Source organism: Carcharodon carcharias, chromosome 7 (genome assembly GCF_017639515.1).
Source record: "Carcharodon carcharias isolate sCarCar2 chromosome 7, sCarCar2.pri, whole genome shotgun sequence".
Lineage (NCBI taxonomy): Eukaryota > Metazoa > Chordata > Chondrichthyes > Lamniformes > Lamnidae > Carcharodon > Carcharodon carcharias.
This window is the reverse complement of record NC_054473.1, coordinates 127904326-127926325: the sequence shown is the minus strand read 5'-3', so window position 1 is coordinate 127926325 and position 22000 is coordinate 127904326. Positions and strand designations below refer to the sequence as shown.

The following is a 22000-nucleotide window of genomic DNA, read 5'->3' as shown; positions in this document are numbered from 1 at the left end:
TGACGATAGCCGCTACTCCTGACGGGGGAGAGCTGCGTCGCGAGGCGACCACTTTCCAGACTTTGATCAGGTCCTGGTAAAAGACGGGCAACGCCTGCAAGGAGCCACCGAGGCCCAGCTGTTCTATAAACAGGAGCTGCACGTCATAATTCAGGCCGTGCACCTGACGGAAGAAATACGTCATCAGGGCACACCATCTAGGAGGAGGCTCAACGTAGAGGTATCGCTGCAGGGTCTGAAGGCGGAAAGTCGCCACCTGTGTGCGTAGGCACACTAGCGCCTGACCACCCTCCCTAAGCGGGAGACTCAGAACCTCGGCAGCGACCCAGTGCAATCTTTTGTCCCAGAAGAAGTCGACTAACAATCTCTGGATTCTTGTGACAAAGTCCGGGGGAGGGGTCAAAGTGACCAGCCGATACCACAACATGGCGGCGATCAGCTGGTTTATGACCAGAACTCGACCCCGGTAAGATAGCACTCGGAGCAGTCCTGTCCAGCGCCGCAGGCGAGCGGTGACTTTCGTCTCCAGTTCCTGCCAGTTTGCCGGCCAGGATTCCTCAGCGGGGCAGAGATGGACCCCCAGGTAGAGGAGGCTGGTCCTGCTCCAGGTGAAAGGCCTGAGCTCCTCGGGTAGGGGATCCATCTGCCACTGACCGACCAGGAGTCCAGAACACTTACCCCAGTTGATCCTGGCAGAAGAAGCGGCAGAGTAGACCTCCTGGCACTCGCGCATCCTCCGCAGGTCAGCCGGGTCACTAAACATAAGGAGCACGTCATCGGCGTAAGCCGAAAGGACCACCCCGATGCCCGGCCCGCGCAGAACCAATCCCGACAACCTCCTCCGCAAGAGGCGCAGGAAAGGCTCCACGCAAATAGAATACAACTGGCCAGACAGGGGGCAGCCCTGACGTACCCCTCTCCCAAAGCGAAGGGGCGCCGTCAGGGACCCGTTAACCTTCACTAGACACTCCGCGGCAGTGTACAGAAGTCGGATCCGGGCGACAAAATGCGTCCCGAACCCGAAAGCTCGCAGAGTTCCGAGTAAGTATTCGTGATCCACCCTGTCGAACGCCTTCTCCTGATCGAGAGACAGGAAGGCGCTCGACAGACCAGCCCTCTGGGAATGGTGGATGATGTCCCGGACCAGATGGATGTTATCATAAATGGTTCGGTCCGGGACGGTGTAGGACTGGTCAGGGTGGATCATGTGGTCCAGCACGGTGCCGAGCCGAGAAGACATGGCTCGGGCGAAGATTTTGTAGTCCGTGCTGAGGAGGGAGACCGGGCGCCAGTTTTGAAGAAGGCGGAGATCCCCCTTCTTCGGTAGCAGGGCAATCACGGCCCTGCGCCACGAAAGGGGCATCTCCCCGGTAGCAATGCTCTCCCCCAGGACCCCCGCGAAGTCGCTCCCCATGACGTCCCAGAACGCCCTGAAGAACTCCACGGTCAGCCCGTCTAGTCCCGGGGTTTTGCCCCTAGAAAGACCGTCGAGTGCGCCGGTCAGCTCCCCCAGACTTATAGGGGAGTCGAGCTTTCCGGCGCACTCCGGGCCGACCTGCGGCAGGTCCTCCCACAAAACTCTGCAAGCTTCCTCACTGGACGGATCCGGAGAGAACAGGGCAGTGTAGTAATCTCGGGCAATGGCCCTGATGCCCTCCGGATCCGAGACAAGGGATCCGTCGTCGGCCAGCAGCGTAAAGAGCTGCTTACGGACCCCGTGCCTTTTTTCCAGTGAGTAGAAGAAGGGAGAGCCACGGTCCATCTCCTTAAGGAAACAGATCCGCGACCTCACGAACGCGCCCCGAGACCCGACCAGTTGCAGGTCCCGCAGCGCGCCCTTCCTCTCATCGTACACCGACCGCAGGGCCGGGTCCGCGTCGGGCTGACGGAGACGTGCCTCCAGGTCGAGCACCTCCTTCTCCAACTCCTCGACCCTGGATTTGCGTCTCTTTGTCGACCCCTTCGCGTACTCTTGACAGAAAACGCGGACGTGAGTCTTGCCCACGTCCCACCATAGCCTCAAGGAGGGGAAGCCTCCCCGCTTCCTTCTCCAGCCGGCCCAGAAGCGACGGAACGAGTCCAGGAACCGCTGGTCTTCCAACAACAGGTTATTAAAATGCCAGTACGCGGACCCCGTCCGAGCGCAGAACGAAGTGAGCTCCGCCCACACCAGACGGTGGTCCGTGCACGGAACCTGCTGTATAGAAGCAGCCGGAACGCAGGACACGTACGCCTTCGAAACGTAAAGGCGGTCGAGTCTGGACGCTCCGACTCCAGGTGACACAAAGGTGAACACGCTGGAGTCAGGATGGAGATTTCGCCAGACGTCCACTAAGTCGAAGGACCTGACCAGGTCCCGCAACTTACTCACACCTCGCGTGCAGTGCGGGGTACCGTGACGGTCCCGGACCCCGAGGGTGCAATTGAAATCCCCCCCGAGGACGATGCACTCGCCAGCGTCGATGGAGCCAAGATGAGTGGACACTTCTTCAAAGAAGCTCGCTTGCTGCTGCGTGCCCAGGGGAGCGTACACATTCACAAAGTGAAGCACCGCCCCCCCCAGACGCACAGTCAGGTGCAGCAACCGGCCTGGCACCGGCTCCTTGACCCCCAAGATCTCCGGCTGAAAATGCGGGGCCAACAAGATAGCCACCCCGCCAGAATTGGAGGCTAGGTGACTCATGTAGACCCCCCCTCGCCATTCCAGGAGCCACGTGGCTTCGTCTCCCGGAACGGTATGGGTTTCTTGCAGGAAGCACAACGCATACTTCCCGTCCCTGAGGACCGAGAAGTTCTGGAACCTGCGCTGTGCGCCCCTGCTGCCGCGGATGTTGAGGCTGGCTATAGTGGTCTTCATTGTCAAAGGTACATCAAACCTTCACCTTAAGTCATTTAAAAAGAAGAAGAGGACTTTTTAGTCCTTCCTCTCCTTCAGGAGCCCAGCGAGAAACGTTTGGACCCTCCGCCGCGCGTTCCTATCCAACTCAGGAGACTTGAGAGCCTCGCGAGTGGACCAGAACACCAGCGGAAACGAATGCCACCGGTCCAAGGCCAACTGAACCCTGTCTCGGCGACCGCGGTGCCCCGACAAAAAGTCCCGGAGTTCCCTTGGGGGGATGAGGGGGGAGTCAGTAGAGGGCACCAGGGGATCCACCGCCTCGCTTGAGAGCGACTCCGCGTAATCCCCAACGCTCACCACCGACACCTCGTCCTCCTCCGGGTCGTCGCCTCCAGCTTCCGACCCCTCCCCCACATTGAGTATAGGGGCTGAGTCGGAGCTGCCAGCTGGCTCTATCTGTGCCTCGATCCCACCCCCAGGATCAAGGCCAGAGGAGTCCTCTCTGGTCTCCTCTAAACTTTTTGGGCCAGAGGGCAGCGGCAGTTCTGATGCCCGCTCTCCTCCCGGCACCGGGTCGTCCGGGGAGCTCAGGACAAGCTCCTGACCTAAACATAGGACGCCCGGTGTCAAGGTTTGGGAGGGAGCGGGAAGGCCCTCCTTTTCGCCGCCACCCAATGACGCATTTATATTTTTTAAATTTTCAAAGTTGCAGTCCCCCGACGAGCCAGAAGGTACCTCAGGGGTGTTAAGTGCACTGGAGATGGACACCACCTCAAGGGAGGTGCCCTCAGTGACCCCCGAGGGGTCCTGTTCAGGGGACTGCAGCAGACTGGTAGGGGGAACAGTGGTAGGGGTAGGAGTTTCGGGTTCCCCCAGAGGGCAGGGCGAGGTTTTACTGGGTGGAGACGCCACCACCTCTTCATCAGGGTAAGGGACACGCCCAACTTCTTCAGTTTGGGCGTCGCCCACTTCCTCCTCCGAAGTGTGACGTCTCTTCCGGGTCAGGCTGGGGGCTAGGGAGACCTCCATTTCCGAGGCCCCCTCCTCCTTGTCCAGCCCTCCCGGACACTCCACCCTCTGGGTTTTTGATGTTTGTTTCCCCGGCTCGGGGTCCCGCGTCTTTTCCCCGCCGGCCCCGGGAGCACGCGCAGGGACGACGCCGGGCCCAGCACTTGGCGCCTTAGCGCCCACGGACCCGGGAGCACACGCGGACATGACGCCGGGGCCGGATGATGTTTTTTCCCCCGAGCCGGTTTTTCCATGTGTTTGGGGGGTTTGGGGCGTTTCAGGGGCCGCCTCCAAATTTCGGGTCTTCCTCCGCGCCTTCTTACGGCGCGGGGGCTCTCCCCCCGCCTCACCGGCAGCCGAGATGGCAGCTGCTGCCGGGGTCGCTTCCCCTTGCGGGGAGGGAGATGGAGTGGTGGCGGGGGGAGGAGGGGCGGTGCCAGCCGCGGCCGCTTGGGTGGGGCTCGTGGCCTTGGAGGCGGGGCAGTTCTTTCTTACGTGCCCCACCTCCTTACAGGCATGGCACCGCACACCCTCCGCGGTCCAGAAGACCCGATAGGCGGTCCCCTCAAAATTAACTGAGAAGGCCCCCTCCAGGCACTCCTCCCGGGCCAAGCGGACGAAAACTTGGCGCCGGAAGGAGTACACGTGGCGGAGGGCCGAGTCTTTGAGGCCGAGCGGGACTGGTGCAACCCCCGACCTGACCTCCCCCAGCTTATTAAGGTGGGGGAGGAGGAGCCCACATGGTATAAAGGGCGGGACATTTGAAATAACAATCTTCTGGGCGGTGGCCTCAAGGGGATCCACCGCCAGAAAAGTCCCGCCCACAGTGAGCCCCTTCTGCAGGGCGAGCCGCACCGCCCGCTCGGACCTCAAGAAAAAGATGGCCCTCCCATACATCTTTGAGGCCGCGACAATGGCTGAGGGGCCGACAACCCCAGCCATAGCCTTAACGCAGGCCTCAATAGTCATCTCAGGGTGAGCGTAGCATTTTACCCCGAGGGCCCTGGTGAGGAGACGGAATGGCGACAGGGCAGCGGGAGCAGCAGGAGCTGCAGAAGCAACCACCCCCGCATAAGTCTTTTTTGTAGGCCCTGCCACCGGTGACAAAGCCGCCTCCACATTAGCCCTCGAGGGCCCGGCCACAGGAGATGTTGAACTGGCTTTAAGGCCAGAGCCACGCCCACCCTGGGAAGGATTGGCCATTTTTTTTTTTTAAATTATATATATTTTTTAATATATATATTTTTTTTTTATTAAATATACAATGTTCCTCCCTAGGGAGGGAGGTAGTAATAACCTCCCCCTTTTGTACAGGAGAGGAGAGGAGGGAGAGGAGTGAAGGACAGGGAGGCACAGGAGGGAAAAGGGAAGAGTCCAGGTGGGTGTCTCCAGTGAAAGGTGGATGTTGGGTGGGGTGTGATGATCTTCTTGCAGGGGGAGGCGATGTCTTCACCAGCCACCGCTGGCCTTACTGGGAAAGGGCTGGGTGGGGCGGGGGGGGTAGCAGAATGGTGGTTTTAACCACACACCCCCCTCTCTTCCTTCCCCAAACCTTCCTGCAGTCTTCTTTCCTCCCCCTACAAAACACAGTCCTTTATTGCCCTCACCTTACACAAACAATAATGTTGGACACCCACCTAGGATGTTGTTTTCAGACACAGTCCTGGCCTCCTGGCCTTCCTGTCCTGTAGCAACAGAAGCTGTTCTTCTTCTCTCCCTCTCTCTCCTTTTGCTCCACACGGGCAGGTCCAGCAGCAGCAGCAAACACCCTCAAGTGCAGGTCCAGCAGCAGCAGCAAACACCCTCAAGTGCAGGGGCAGCAGCAGCAGCAAACACCCTCAAGTGCAGGAGCAGCAGCAGCACACAGCAGAAGCAACAACCCCAAAGGCAGCAGCAGAAACAGTTGAAACACTGAGGAGCAGCAACACCAACACCACACACCTTCTCTCCTCAGTACCAGGAAACCAACTGAATCCACAATTACCTCCACGAGATCGTTAGGAAAGTGAACTCTTGATAATCTTTTAAATGAAAACCAAATCAACAAAATTGGGATAAATCAGGCACAGCCCCTAATTCAGGTCAGCTGTAAAACCAAGAACAAAGTTTAAAGGAAACTTACAAACTTTAAATCAAAATGTGATTAAAGGGGTCAACAAAACACCCCAGTCCCCGCGGTGCCCACCGAGCACGGAAGGCCTCGAGAGTGCCAGCAGACACCGCGTGCTCCTTCTCCAGGGACATCCGGCAGCGAACGTAGCCGCGGAAGAGGGACAAACAATCGGGCGGGACTCCCCCGTCGATCGCCCGCTGCCTGGACCTGTTAATGGCCAACTTGGCCAGGCCCAGGAGCAGGTTCACGAGGAGGTCCTCCTCCTTCCCGACCCCCTTCCGCACCGGGTGCCCATAGATCAGGAGCGTGGGGCTGAAGTGCAAACAAAACATCAATAAAAGGTTTTTCAAATAACTAAAAAGGGAGTGCAGCCTACAACACCCTATGTATACATGGTCCACGGACTCCACAAGACCGCAAAAAGGGCACGTGTCCTGAGAGTCCGCGAACCAATGCATCCTCTTATTATAAGGGACTGCTGCATGCAACACCCTCCAACCCAGGTCTCCGATAGAAAGGGGGAGGACACCTCCGTAGAGGGCCTCCCATCGGGGGCTTCCGCCGCCGGACGGCAACAAGGCACGCCAGGGCGTGTCCGGTCGACGGACAAGGGCGAGAAAATGGAAGGTGTGCAGCAGCAGTCCGTACAAAAAGCTCCTCTTTGCCGTGCCAAAAGGCACAGAGGGCATGTCCCCGAGGCGGCTCATATTGCGGGGCACCAGCACCCGAGGGAGGGTTCGGGGCTTGGGGCCAATGTGGAATTCCGTCCGAACAGGGGAACGCTCAGACGGAAGACCACCGCGCACCTGGGCCACCTCAAGACCCAAAATAACGTCGGGTCCGAGCACGACCGTTCTCAGGTCTTGGATGGCATCGGCTGCGACCTGGACACTCACAGACGCGCGTCGCGCCAACTCCTGCGGGAGCATCCAGCCCAGTCCTCCGCCACCCAGCACGTCCCCGATCCTGGTCACCCCTGCGGCCACAGCCCTCCTCTCCGCCAACCACTGAAAAGGACGGAGGGGCAGATTCCTGAGCAGCGGCTCTCTGACGATAGCCGCTACTCCTGACGGGGGAGAGCTGCGTCGCGAGGCGACCACTTTCCAGACTTTGATCAGGTCCTGGTAAAAGACGGGCAACGCCTGCAAGGAGCCACCGAGGCCCAGCTGTTCTATAAACAGGAGCTGCACGTCATAATTCAGGCCGTGCACCTGACGGAAGAAATACGTCATCAGGGCACACCATCTAGGAGGAGGCTCAACGTAGAGGTATCGCTGCAGGGTCTGAAGGCGGAAAGTCGCCACCTGTGTGCGTAGGCACACTAGCGCCTGACCACCCTCCCTAAGCGGGAGACTCAGAACCTCGGCAGCGACCCAGTGCAATCTTTTGTCCCAGAAGAAGTCGACTAACAATCTCTGGATTCTTGTGACAAAGTCCGGGGGAGGGGTCAAAGTGACCAGCCGATACCACAACATGGCGGCGATCAGCTGGTTTATGACCAGAACTCGACCCCGGTAAGATAGCACTCGGAGCAGTCCTGTCCAGCGCCGCAGGCGAGCGGTGACTTTCGTCTCCAGTTCCTGCCAGTTTGCCGGCCAGGATTCCTCAGCGGGGCAGAGATGGACCCCCAGGTAGAGGAGGCTGGTCCTGCTCCAGGTGAAAGGCCTGAGCTCCTCGGGTAGGGGATCCATCTGCCACTGACCGACCAGGAGTCCAGAACACTTACCCCAGTTGATCCTGGCAGAAGAAGCGGCAGAGTAGACCTCCTGGCACTCGCGCATCCTCCGCAGGTCAGCCGGGTCACTAAACATAAGGAGCACGTCATCGGCGTAAGCCGAAAGGACCACCCCGATGCCCGGCCCGCGCAGAACCAATCCCGACAACCTCCTCCGCAAGAGGCGCAGGAAAGGCTCCACGCAAATAGAATACAACTGGCCAGACAGGGGGCAGCCCTGACGTACCCCTCTCCCAAAGCGAAGGGGCGCCGTCAGGGACCCGTTAACCTTCACTAGACACTCCGCGGCAGTGTACAGAAGTCGGATCCGGGCGACAAAATGCGTCCCGAACCCGAAAGCTCGCAGAGTTCCGAGTAAGTATTCGTGATCCACCCTGTCGAACGCCTTCTCCTGATCGAGAGACAGGAAGGCGCTCGACAGACCAGCCCTCTGGGAATGGTGGATGATGTCCCGGACCAGATGGATGTTATCATAAATGGTTCGGTCCGGGACGGTGTAGGACTGGTCAGGGTGGATCATGTGGTCCAGCACGGTGCCGAGCCGAGAAGACATGGCTCGGGCAAAGATTTTGTAGTCCGTGCTGAGGAGGGAGACCGGGCGCCAGTTTTTAAGAAGGCGGAGATCCCCCTTCTTCGGCAGCAGGGCAATCACGGCCCTGCGCCACGAAAGGGGCATCTCCCCGGTAGCAATGCTCTCCCCCAGGACCCCCGCGAAGTCGCTCCCCAAGACGTCCCAGAACGCCCTGAAGAACTCCACGGTCAGCCCGTCTAGTCCCGGGGTTTTGCCCCTAGAAAGACCGTCGAGTGCGCCGGTCAGCTCCCCCAGACTTATAGGGGAGTCGAGCTTTCCGGCGCACTCCGGGCCGACCTGCGGCAGGTCCTCCCACAAAACTCTGCAAGCTTCCTCACTGGACGGATCCGGAGAGAAAAGGGCAGTGTAGTAATCTCGGGCAATGGCCCTGATGCCCTCCGGATCCGAGACAAGTGATCCGTCGTCGGCCAGCAGCGTAAAGAGCTGCTTACGGACCCCGTGCCTTTTTTCCAGTGAGTAGAAGAAGGGAGAGCCACGGTCCATCTCCTTAAGGAAACAGATCCGCGACCTCACGAACGCGCCCCGAGACCCGACCAGTTGCAGGTCCCGCAGCGCGCCCTTCTTCTCATCGTACACCGACCGCAGGGCCGGGTCCGCGTCGGGCTGACGGAGACGTGCCTCCAGGTCGAGCACCTCCTTCTCCAACTCCTCGACCCTGGATTTGCGTCTCTTTGTCGACCCCTTCGCGTACTCTTGACAGAAAACTCGGACGTGAGTCTTGCCCACGTCCCACCATAGCCTCAAGGAGGGGAAGCCTCCCCGCTTCCTTCTCCAGCCGGCCCAGAAGCGACGGAACGAGTCCAGGAACCGCTGGTCTTCCAACAACAGGTTATTAAAATGCCAGTACGCGGACCCCGTCCGAGCGCAGAACGAAGTGAGCTCCGCCCACACCAGACGGTGGTCCGTGCACGGAACCTGCTGTATAGAAGCAGCCGGAACGCAGGACACGTACGCCTTCGAAACGTAAAGGCGGTCGAGTCTGGACGCTCCGACTCCAGGTGACACAAAGGTGAACACGCTGGAGTCAGGATGGAGATTTCGCCAGACGTCCACTAAGTCGAAGGACCTGACCAGGTCCCGCAACTTACTCACACCTCGCGTGCAGTGCGGGGTACCGTGACGGTCCCGGACCCCGAGGGTGCAATTGAAATCCCCCCCGAGGACGATGCACTCGCCAGCGTCGATGGAGCCGAGATGAGTGGACACTTCTTCAAAGAAGCTCGCTTGCTGCTGCGTGCCCAGGGGAGCGTACACATTCACAAAGTGAAGCACCGCCCCCCCCAGACGCACAGTCAGGTGCAGCAACCGGCCTGGCACTGGCTCCTTGACCCCCAAGATCTCCGGCTGAAAATGCGGGGCCAACAAGATAGCCACCCCGCCAGAATTGGAGGCTAGGTGACTCATGTAGACCCCCCCTCGCCACTCCAGGAGCCACGTGGCTTCGTCTCCCGGAACGGTATGGGTTTCTTGCAGGAAGCACAACGCGTACTTCCCGTCCCTGAGGACCGAGAAGTTCTGGAACCTGCGCTGTGCGGCCCTGCTGCCGCGGATGTTGAGGCTGGCTATAGTCGTCTTCATTGTCAAAGGTACATCAAATCTTCACCTTAAGTCATTAAAAAGAAGAAGAGGACTTTTTAGTCCTTCCTCTCCTTCAGGAGCCCAGCGAGAAACGTTTGGACCCTCCGCCGCGCGTTCCTATCCAACTCAGGAGACTTGAGAGCCTCGCGAGTGGACCAGAACACCAGCGGAAAAGAATGCCACCGGTCCAAGGCCAACTGAACCCTGTCTCGGCGACCGCGATGACTCGCCAAAAAGTCCCGGAGTTCCCTTGGGGGGATGAGGGGGGAGTCAGTGGAGGGCACCAGGGGATCCACCGCCTCGCTTGAGAGCGACTCAGCGTAATCTCCAGCGCTCACCACGGACACCCCGTCCTCCTCCAGGTCGTCGCCTCCAGCTTCCGACCCCTCCCCCGCATTGAGTACGGGGGCTGATTCGGAGCTGCCAGCTGGCCCCACCTGTACCTCGATCCCACCCCCAGGATCAAGGCCAGAGGGGTCCTCTCTGGTCTCCTCTAAACGTTTTGGGTCAGAGGGCAGCGGCAGTTCTGATGCCCGCTCTCCTCCCGGCACCGGGTCGTCCGGGGAGCTCAGGACAAGCTCCTGACCTAAAACTAGGACGCCCGGTGCGAAGGTTTGGGAGGGAGCGGGAAGGCCTTCCTTTTCGCCGCCACCCAATGACCCGTTGACATTTTTTAAATTTTGCAAGTTACAGTCCCCCGATGAGCCAGAAGGTACCTCGGGGGTATCGAGGGTCTCTGAGTCGGGCACCACCTCAAGGGAGGTGCCTTCAGTGACCCCCGAGGGGCCCTGTACAGGGGACTGCAGCAGGTTGACAGGGGTAATAGTGGTGGGAGTCGGTGCAGGGGTTTTGAGTTCCCCCAGAGGACAGGGCGAGATTTTACTTGGCGGAGACGCCACCACCTCTTCATCGGGGGAAGGGACACACCCAACTTCTTCAGTTTGGGCATCACCCACCTCCTCCTCCGAAGCGTGACGTCTCTTCCGGGTCAGGCTGGGGGCTAGGGAGACCTCCATTTCCGAGGCCCCCTCCTCCTTGTCCAGCCCTCCCGGACACTCCACCCTCTGGGTTTTGGGTGTTAGATACCCCGGCTCGGGGTCCCGCGTCCCTTCCCCGCCGGCCCCGGGAGCACGCGCAGGGACGACGCCGGGCCCAGCACTCGGCGCCTTAGCACCCACGGGCCCGGGAGCACACGCGGACACGACGCCGGGGCCGGATGTTGTCTTTTCCCCCGAGCCGGTGCTTGCAGGTGTTTGGGGGATTTGGGGCGTTTCAGGGGCCGCCTCCAAATTTCGGGTCTTCCTCCGCGCCTTCTTACGGCGCGGGGGCTCTCCCCCCGCCTCACCGGCAGCCGAGATGGCAGCTGCTGCCGGGGTCGCTTCCCCTTGCGGGGAGGGAGATGGAGTGGTGGCGGGGGGAGGAGGGGCGGTGCCAGCCGCGGCCGCTTGGGTGGGGCTCGTGGCCTTGGAGGCGGGGCAGTTCTTTCTTACGTGCCCCACCTCCTTACAGGCATGGCACCGCACACCCTCCGCGGTCCAGAAGACCCGATAGGCGGTCCCCTCAAAATTAACTGAGAAGGCCCCCTCCAGGCACTCCTCCTGGGCCAAGCGGACGAAAACTTGGCGCCGGAAGGAGTACACGTGGCGGAGGGCCGAGTCTTTGAGGCCGAGCGGGACTGGTGCAACCCCCGACCTGACCTCCCCCAGCTTATTAAGGTGGGGGAGGAGGAGCCCACATGGTATAAAGGGCGGGACATTTGAAATAACAATCTTCTGGGCGGTGGCCTCAAGGGGATCCACCGCCAGAAAAGTCCCGCCCACAGTGAGCCCCTTCTGCAGGGCGAGTCGCACCGCCCGCTCGGACCTCAAGAAAAAGATGGCCCTCCCATACATCTTTGAGGCCGCGACAATGGCTGAGGGGCCGACAACCCCAGCCATAGCCTTAACGCAGGCCTCAATAGTCATCTCAGGGTGAGCGTAGCATTTTACCCCGAGGGCCCTGGTGAGGAGACGGAATGGCGACAGGGCAGCGGGAGCAGCAGGAGCTGCAGAAGCAACCACCCCCGCATAAGTCTTTTTTGTAGGCCCTGCCACCGGTGACAAAGCCGCCTCCACATTAGCCCTCGAGGGCCCGGCCACAGGAGATGTTGAACTGGCTTTAAGGCCAGAGCCACGCCCACCCTGGGAAGGATTGGCCATTTTTTTTTTTAAATTATATATATTTTTTAATATATATATTTTTTTTTTTATTAAATATACAATGTTCCTCCCTAGGGAGGGAGGTAGTAATAACCTCCCCCTTTTGTACAGGAGAGGAGAGGAGGGAGAGGAGTGAAGGACAGGGAGGCACAGGAGGGAAAAGGGAAGAGTCCAGGTGGGTGTCTCCAGTGAAAGGTGGATGTTGGGTGGGGTGTGATGATCTTCCTGCAGGGGGAGGCGATGTCTTCACCAGCCACCGCTGGCCTTACTGGGAAAGGGCTGGGTGGGGCAGGGGGGGTAGCAGAATGGTGGTTTTAACCACACACCCCCCTCTCTTCCTTCCCCAAACCTTCCTGCAGTCTTCTTTCCTCCCCCTACAAAACACAGTCCTTTATTGCCCTCACCTTACACAAACAATAATGTTGGACACCCACCTAGGATGTTGTTTTCAGACACAGTCCTGGCCTCCTGGCCTTCCTGTCCTGTAGCAACAGAAGCTGTTCTCTTCTCTCCCTCTCTCCTTTTGCTCCACACGGGCAGGTCCAGCAGCAGCAGCAAACACCCTCAAGTGCAGGTCCAGCAGCAGCAGCAAACACCCTCAAGTGCAGGGGCAGCAGCAGCAGCAAACACCCTCAAGTGCAGGAGCAGCAGCAGCACACAGCAGAAGCAACAACCCCAAAGGCAGCAGCAGAAACAGTTGAAACACTGAGGAGCAGCAACACCAACACCACACACCTTCTCTCCTCAGTACCAGGAAACCAACTGAATCCACAATTACCTCCACGAGATCGTTAGGAAAGTGAACTCTTGATCTGGGGGTTACAAACCCAGTACCATAACCACTTGGCTATTTAGGCCAAGCTCTAAAATGAACTCTTGATGAAGTTACATTGTTTCATAGTTTGCCATTGTGAGATTTGAACTCTTGATACTCTTTTTGAGTAAACCTGTTTCCATCTGTTTCAGATGAAGTTACATTGTTTCATAGTTTGCCATTGTGAGATTTGAACTCTTGATAGTTTTGCCATTGTGAGATTTGAACTCTTGATACTCTTTTGAGTGGCTGTAGAGATAGTAACTCTTTCGAGTACAAACCCATTTCCATCTGTTTCAGATGAAGTTACATTGTTCCACAGTTTGCCATTGTGAGATTGGAACTCTTGATACTCTTTTTTTGAGTAAACCTGTTTCCATCTGTTTCAGATGAAGTTACATTGTTTCATAGTTTGCCATTGTGAGATTTGAACTCTTGATCTGCGGGTTACAAACCCAGTACCATAACCACTTGGCTATTTAGGCCAAGCCTTGAACAGTGTTGTACTATCTAAGCTCATTGGAATGACAGAATTAATTGAACTGATACAAGTTGGAAATTTCCAATTTAGTGGCACCATTAGACCCATTGAGTATTGTTCATTAGGAGTGACAATTGCTTATTCTGTTCACTATGGCTCAGTTGGTAGCACTCTTGCCCTCTGAGTCACAAGGTTCAGGTTCAAGTCCAACTTCAGGGCTTTAGTACAAAAAAACAAAGATGGTGAGGGAGTGCTGCAAAGTTGTAGGTGCTATCTTTCAATAAGTGTGAATCTAAGGTCCTATATGCCTGCTCGTGTGGATCTATGGCACTATTTCCAAAGAAAAGTAGGGGAGTTATCCCAATAGTCATGGCCAATAGTTATCTTTTGATCAACATCACAAAAATAGATTAACTGGTCATTTTCACATTGCTATTATAGTGGAGTTTGTTGTGCACATATTGGCAGCTACGCTTCCTACGTTAGAACAGTAACTACACTTCCTGAAGCACTCCATTGGCTGTAAAGCACTGCGAGATGTCCGGTGGTCACGAAAAGCAAGTATTTTGTTTGTATTTGTTCATAAAAAGAAATAAAACAAATATAACTTTATTGGAAGGAGATTTCCTTTGCATTTTACGTTGAATGAACTCAGCAATCCATTGAAACAGTGCATGGAGGAAATCTTCTCCCACACCTTTAACCGGGATCCCTTCTATATCACTTTGATGGTCAAAAATGTTGATCTTCATTTCCCTACTACAGGCAGCTCAGGGCTGATTATGCAACTAATTGGACAGCAGAGCAAACTTATAAGTTTTTGGCATTCTGGCAGGAACTTAATTAAAATTCAGACTGCGGCGGGATTTTGCCGGGATCGTCCTGTCTCATCGAGATTCCGTAGACTTTTGGTCGTCCCGCCACGGCGGGGTCAGAAAAACCCGGCCTAGATTTGTAGTTGAAAAGAGGGCAATTCATATTTTTAAATCTTAGTGGGTACTGACCCCAAAACCTACTTGCCAGTAGGTTACCCTTTTTGTTTACGTTTCAATTATTCAGCTACAATCTGGAAGATGGCAGAAGGAGGTTCAGTTAACATGGAAACTCTACAGGAGTCATTTAAAAAGTTTGCAGCTTATGGAGACACCAAAGCGACTGGTAATGAAATGACGGGGAAAAACTGGGCCAAGCTATGCAAAGACTGTAAAATCATTGATGGCAAAGCAGTCACCTCAACTGATGTGGACATTGTCTTTTCAAAAGTGAAGTAGGTACAAGATACTTATTTTAACATAAAAACATTGCACAGCCTGTATTGAATAATTTGGCATCAAGTCATTATTCAAGGTCCAGAAAATGAAAGTAAACTTCATGGTTGATATAGCTAAAATTGTGGTGGAGTACGAATGGGACAAAACACTTTCCTTTCAATTTTGAAACCTCTACTTCTATTTAGTTCAAACATATGGACTAAGGGTCCATTGGGCATTCTGTCACATCTCTTTTCAGCTTTTAAGAGTCTAAGTAAATGCTGTGAGTTATTTCAATCCAACATTCAGTGAACTCAGCCCCAAAGAACTGCCCACTGTTCAACAACTGCTTTTCTTTCTCTCTCACATCATGTATCAGTGAATGCTATGCAGACTTAGTAACAAATTCAAATGGCATCTTTGCCTTTTGGCTAAATGCAGATTGGGCACTAAATGCTGTTAGTTAATACATTCAGATGAAATATAGCTTCCCAGATTGCTATCTGATGAACAATCTGACTCTTAATCTGTCTTCCTCTTTGAGGCAATGACTGATCTATGCATTTCAACATTTCCAATTTTTTGTTCAGATTCTTTGAATCTGCAAGTTTTAAAAACCAAAGTACATTCCAAAACATTTCAGATTGAATATTATAGTGCAATAACATTCAACTTTTCTCTATGCAGCGTATTCCACTCTGAGGTGCCTCAATATAATTGCAATACTCGTCATGGAATGCATATTGTAAATATCAAGTACACAGCCCGAGTGGTTCCACACAGTTCCCCACCCCACGGTGCACTATGGCTGCAATGCATTATCCTTATTTAATCTGTAGTCTCAGTTTAATATAAAAGTAAATCCAATTTTCTTTTACAGAGTGCTACAATAACCTATTCGTATAGTAGTTCATTAAGGACATTGCTGTAATTTTGAAACAGCCTCTATCTTAAACCTATCATGAGTTCAAATCAGGTGAACTTCCTGCCAGGCAGGAAGAATGCCACATGGAAATGGGCCCTTAGGCGATTAGAAAGCAGCAATTATCACTGTCATCTCACTTTGCTCAAGTATTACTGAAGTAACAATGGCTGAACACACAAGCCAAATAAATGGATCTAGAGAGAAAGCACAGTTCAAAGACATTGGTCTTTTCCCAACCAAATTCAGAAATTAGTTCATGTAAAAATTAAATTAAAATCCTTTAGACTTTATGGATATGATTTTCAGTAATAATTAGTTATACAATGGCATACCATAAGTGTCTTAAGTGAAGAACATTATGTGTAAAAATGTTAATTTCTTTATTAGTGAGGTTTCATGCAAGTATAGGAAATTATAGATCAGAAAGCTAAACACAGCCACATTCCTTAACGTTTTATTCCTGTTGCAATTCAGCAGTAATTTAAACATGAAATTCTTCTGTTTGTAATTCAACTTTGTAGCTGTTGGATAGCTTTAGAATTCACTGTAACTATTATTTCATCAGAAACAAAGCATTCTAATTACATTTGTGCACAGAGCCAAGACAGCTCGAGTAATCACATTTGAAGAGTTTAAGAATGCTTTGGCAGAGCTTGCTCCGAAAAGATTCAAAGGCAGAAGTAAGGAGGAAGCGATTGAGGCAGCCTACAAGCTGATTGCAGGAAAAGATCCGGCAAATGTTGGCATAACGGTGAGTGAATCAGCATAGATTCACTGGCAAGGATAAGAGCTTGGACATACTTGGACCGTTTTCATACACCACACGGTTATCAGGCACAGGGCATTGTTGGTGAGGGTTGGGACTGTACCAACATGCAAAAATGATAGGACAGGAAAAGGTCCACTGGAAAAGACTCTACCAATATACAACCTTGTTCTATCTTGAGTAACTTATAGGCATGATCCTTGATTGTTTACAGTCTAGCTGCTAGAAATAATTTATCTATACAAACACATTCTTGATCCCTTCATTATCTTAAACACCTCAATCAAATCTTACTAGAGTCTGCATTTTTCTAGAGTACTCTGCCCCGTCACTCATTAAATAACTGGAAGGCTTGCATTTGCTACATCATATACAGACTATTAAATAAAACAACCACAGATGTTAATAACTATCAAAATCACCATTAGCAGCACTGCACTGGGTAGAGCATGCCACAGAAAATCACAAATCCCTTCACCCTTTTGTTGTTAGTATATCTCTAAAGGAGAGTTATATTTTGTTTTGCCATATCTGGAGGTAATTTTTGCTTGAGTATAACTGAAGTAACAATGGTTGACATTGAATTCACCCACTCTAATTCACCTCCTCCAGTGTTCCCTTGTTTCTTTCTCAATCTCTAAAGTCTCATTGATAGGAGATACACTGCTTGTCTCATCATTCACAAAGGTCTCAGGTACCCGACTGTCCTTGCCACTCTGTTATCAGTTCACACTCCCAGCGACTTAGGACAAAAATTTTTTAAACTGAAAGGTGCAGGAAAAAGCTTCCCTTTTCAAGATAATTACTCACTTCAATATGATTTAATACAAAGCCCAGATTCATTTTTAGAAAGTTATCTGTGGTGTTCTTTTGTGTTTTTTTTTAGTTAGTGTTCCTGGTATTAAATACATAACTCAGAATGAGAGACACTCGATTATAAATAATTTTGATGCTGAAATGAATGGAAAGATTAAACCTTACAGGGTATTGATTTCTGTACCAATGAAGTATCACCTATTCACAAAGGACAATGATCGCTACACAGCAGGGGACATCAACCTTTAGTAAAATTGACATACTTCCCTTAGGAACTCCTATTATATTGCACCCACATCACTCAATAAGCTCAGCACTAATCCAGAACAAAGCAGCATGCTTAAGTGGCATCCCACCACCTTAAATCTTCATTCACTCCACCACAGGCATACCGTGGCTGCAGCGTGTTACATCAACAAGATGCACTGCAGCATCTCACCAAAGCTTCTTCAACAGTACTTCCTAAACCTGCAACCTCTACCGGTTAGGAGCACAAGGATAATAGATGCATGGGAACGTCTCATCTCCAAGTTCCCCTCCAAGTCTCTCAGTACCCTGACTTGGAAATGCAATGCTGTTTCTTCAATGCTGCCTGGTTAAAATGCTGGAACTCCCTCCCCAACAAATCATTAGCACTGTGGGACTACAGCAGTTTAAGAAGGCTGCTCACCACCGCCTTCTCAAGGGTGATCAGGACAGGCAAGAAATACTAACCACCTCTGCTAAGTCCAGATCCCTCAAATGAATAAATGAAAGCATTGAAGCCATGGCAATCGTTCCTTATCTCGTTTGTCCACATGAATCATCTGATTCGATGAAACAGGTTTATTACATCTTTTCATAGCAGTTTTTGCAGGGTTGTGCATCTTATTCTTTGACTTTTCTCCAACAATATAAATATATATTGTATTTGGCAGATGAATGGGTTGTCTGTATGTATCACTTAACTCAGTGGCGAGACTGCATGTCTGGAGCCTGACTTGCAGTCGGAAATAGCCACATGGATCAACTGCACCTTTCTGTCTTATAATGAAATAATATTTCCTTCCTAGAAAATAACAAAGGCTGGTGCTGTTGACAGACTAACGGACACAGCTAAATATACAGGATCCCATAAAGAACGCTTTGATCGAGGTGGCAAAGGCAAAGGGAAGGTTGGTCGAGAAGATACAACAGAAAATACCGGCTATGTGGGAGCTTACAAAGGTGCTGGGAGTTACAGTGAGAAAGCAAAAGAGAAATAATGTCAAAAAGTGCTTCTTTGGTTGGTTGTAAGCAAAGGGTAACTTTTGGGTTATTCTACTGAAGGCATATAAATATGAATTAAGTCATCCATCTTAACAACCTAAAATTTTAATTTCAGAATAATTACTTTAACATAAAAATATATATTTTCCTACCATATACTAATTATTTGTGTAGATGCTATCACCATATTTTTTGTGTAGATGCTATTAAATTTAAAATAAATAGGTTAACGCCTTTGTTTTAAAATAGACACACAGATGGGTTTAATACAAGCAGAAGTATAGCACTGAAGTAAATAAGCCATAAGAGCATTCATTACACTGTATATAAGTCAGTAATAAAGCACCTTATGATATTGGAAGCAGCATTACATACTATTTACATTGTATGAACATAATATTTCTAATTTTAAACATAATCCTTACAAAACAGCTGCCTTAACATCATCCTCAGATGGCACAGGTCTTAATTAGCCCAGAAGAATAGAATGAGAAGAATAAGATCACAAGGTAAAATTTCTGATGCAGTCTCCTCTTGACATGGCAGGAGCTCATTATCACATAAAACTTCATTCATGGCCTGTGACATTGCAAGCACTGGCTTTAATGAGGAGTTTTGTATTGTGTGTGTTCTCTGTGCACGTCAGAGGCATTTGTTAAAGATAATTATTACTAGAGCTTTTGGTATGTTGCAAAATTTAGTAATGATGTAATCAGATTCTTACCTATTTTTTGCTGTAATTAATTTTTATTGTTTATGAACAAAAAGTAGGTTTAACGCTTGATCAATTTGCAGTGTTCATGCTGAAGCAGCTGTTGTGTTTTGCATTTCAATTTTTCCCTCCAGTACAACAATGTTGAGGTCAGTTTTGGCGCAGCTTGTTCCAGGAAATGATTCTACTCTGTACTTTAAAAAATTCCTCAATACAAAAGTCCCGCGGAAAAACATTGAAACACAACATTCGGCTAATTCCCTACATGTTGCTGTTTACCCTCCACAGGAACAAATAGTGCCATTCACTCACCTTATGCCTATATGCCTCCAATCCTTTTCCTTCAGGTTCAAAACAAATAATGAGACATCATTGGGTACCAAAACAGGCAAAATAATGTATATCGGACTTGTCCAATCTTTTCGCTTGGGGGGAGGGGCCACATTTCAGTTTTTTACACTCAAGGGGCCAATGAGCAAATTTCGGAAAGATAAGGTTTGGATCAACAATAAATCTGATTTTTTTATGTTGAGGTATGAAGAAAGGAAACAACTTGCTGAGAAAAATAAGTCAAAGCAATAAATTGATAATTTTTAAAAAAATGAGTCATTAATAAAGATGACCATTATACTGTGAGAAGGTGTATGTGGCTAGCTCACTCCCAGTCTCAGGGTGCTCACTCACTGACTGCTTGAGTGGGTGTGTGTGTGTTGGTTTGTAGGGGTGTGAGGGTGAGTGAGAATCCTGAGACTGGGAATGAGCCACACAAGCGTGCGCGCACGCACATGTGCGCTCTCTCACACACGCGCACTCTCTCTCACATTCTCTCACACACACAGTCACTCTCTCTCCCTCGCTCTCTCACACTTTCTCTCTCTCTCATACATACACACTCACTCTCTCTCACACACACACTCTCACACACACTCTCTCACACACACTCTCACACACATACACACTCTTCACTCATTCACCCTCACACAGACACACACTTTCTCACACACACATACACACACGCTCGTTCGCTCTCACTCGTACACATACACACACTCACTCACAGACACACACAAACATACACACACGCCCCCTCTCTCACACACACATGCCCTATCTCTCACACACACACACTCTTGCTCACATTACATTCACATGTGCACTTTATCACACACACTTCCTCTCACATACACACAGTCTCGCTTGCACACACTCACTCAGTCTCTCTCATTCATACTCACATACTCATTCACACTCTCACACATGTGCACACACCACTCGCTCTCCCCCTCTCACTCACTTAGGCGTGCTGAGCCCAGATGATTTGGGGATTAAAACGCTGAGGAGAGGTTGAGGATGGCTGAAATACCAAGTCTCTTTCTCCCCACCCAGGTCCACTGTTGCTGCAACCGTCATCTCCGCAATCTTGACTCGTGTAGGGGGCCTTGTCTCTCTCTCTCTCTCTCCCCACCCCAGCAGCAGTGTGTCTTTTCCCCACCCCACCTCCCCACTCCCTGAAAGCCTCTCTTCCTCCCCAGCAGACTCACAGCCGCTGGTGTCCAGGCCTCAAGCTGAATGAATTATACTGTTTGCTGCTCCTCCAATCACAGATTGTCTCTCTCCTGCATTTGTTGCTGAGAGGCTCACTGGAGCTCCTCGCTGAATCTTTAACTTGCACTTATCTGTACTTTGAATACTGGTTCCCCGGGCTGGATAGAGAGGCATAGCAGGCTGCATTGTGGCTCCCGGGTCGTATGTTAGTGTCTGTGTTTTCAGGCTCCACCCCTAGCGTGGTGCATAAACACCAAGATTGACAAGAAAATACCAAGAGTGGAACTTCACAAATGTGCCTTAATATATAGAATCCATGAGCCCACCATAACGTCACATTGCCCATCTCGTAATGTGACTTTTAGATTAAGGAGGTATGCTAATTGTAGCTATTTTGAAAATTATCATAGCAATTAAAATTTTTCCAGCTTATGATGTGAGAGTACAATAAAACCAAACTCTTTCAATTAATAGATTGTACAAACTCTTCCCACCTTAAGGAGAATCATTTGGCTAAGGAAGTATACAACTTTGTTTGACTTCCCAAAACTCTGTGTATGCTACAAATTAAATCACTAAGTCCATCATCCAACATGAACAGAAATGGGCTAAAATGGCAGGCAGTTTATTGAACATAATCTTCCACTATAATGTTTTGGATAAAAGTAAAGATATTAATATACCCAAATATTAATATGGTGCAAAAGTACCACAGTGCTATTTACAATGATTCAAGTTTGTATCTATATATTATGTTTTTAACTTTCCATTAATAACTAATGCCATCAATAAATTATTTTGTACTAAATGATTTGTGACATTTGACCTTTCTTTTCCAATTAGAGAAACGTGACTAACGCAGGTTTGCTATTCGGGTGCATTTGCACAATGGTGAAAATTTCCACCACAAGCATCACTACCAGCACTTTACCCAGAGCAGGCACTTTATGGGAGATCCTGGCAACGCATCTGAATTCTGATAAAGGGCAGTAACCACAGCCCTTAGTCTGGGAAGAGTGAACCTAACTGCTTTTAGTCTCAGTACAAACTTTCACCCTTGGGGTGTTCTTCAAAACTAAAATAACCTTAAATAATCTTAAAATAGTACTGATCAACAAAGTATTATGTTTTCTGGCTTCACAAAGTTTTCTGGCTTCAACTGAATAACATTCATTGGGAGCTTCACCCAAAAGAACTCAAATGAAATGGAAGTTTAGCTACAACCAGGTCATGACTCTGGCAAACAGTAAGTAGGCAGCCTGTGTGTGTGTGTGTGTGTGTGTGTGTGTGTGTGTGTGTGTTTCTATGGGAACCACAGACCCGTACAAACAATCAAACAGCTGCATATAATTAAAACCTAGCCTATATCCATGGTTTCAA

The 22000-nt window shown here is 51.1% G+C and overlaps 1 protein-coding gene across 2 annotated transcripts in view; it reads left to right on the top strand.

Moving 5' to 3' along the window:
- Nucleotides 1-18593, top strand: part of LOC121279653 (tubulin polymerization-promoting protein family member 3-like) — a 43160-nt gene extending 24567 nt beyond the window's left edge. Inside the window, exons 1-4 of one of the 2 annotated variants that reach the window (XM_041190862.1) lie at nt 13855-13915; nt 14418-14625; nt 16131-16284; nt 18168-18593. In XM_041190862.1, the coding sequence (XP_041046796.1) occupies nt 14432-14625; nt 16131-16284; nt 18168-18359 (540 nt within the window). In that variant the 5' untranslated portion in view covers nt 13855-13915; nt 14418-14431 and the 3' untranslated portion in view covers nt 18360-18593. Of the gene's footprint in view, nt 1-13854; nt 13916-14417; nt 14626-16130; nt 16285-18167 lie in introns of those variants that run through there. The other variant, XM_041190863.1, reaches the window with a different exon arrangement.
- The last annotated feature ends 3407 nt before the right edge of the window (nt 18594-22000 follow it).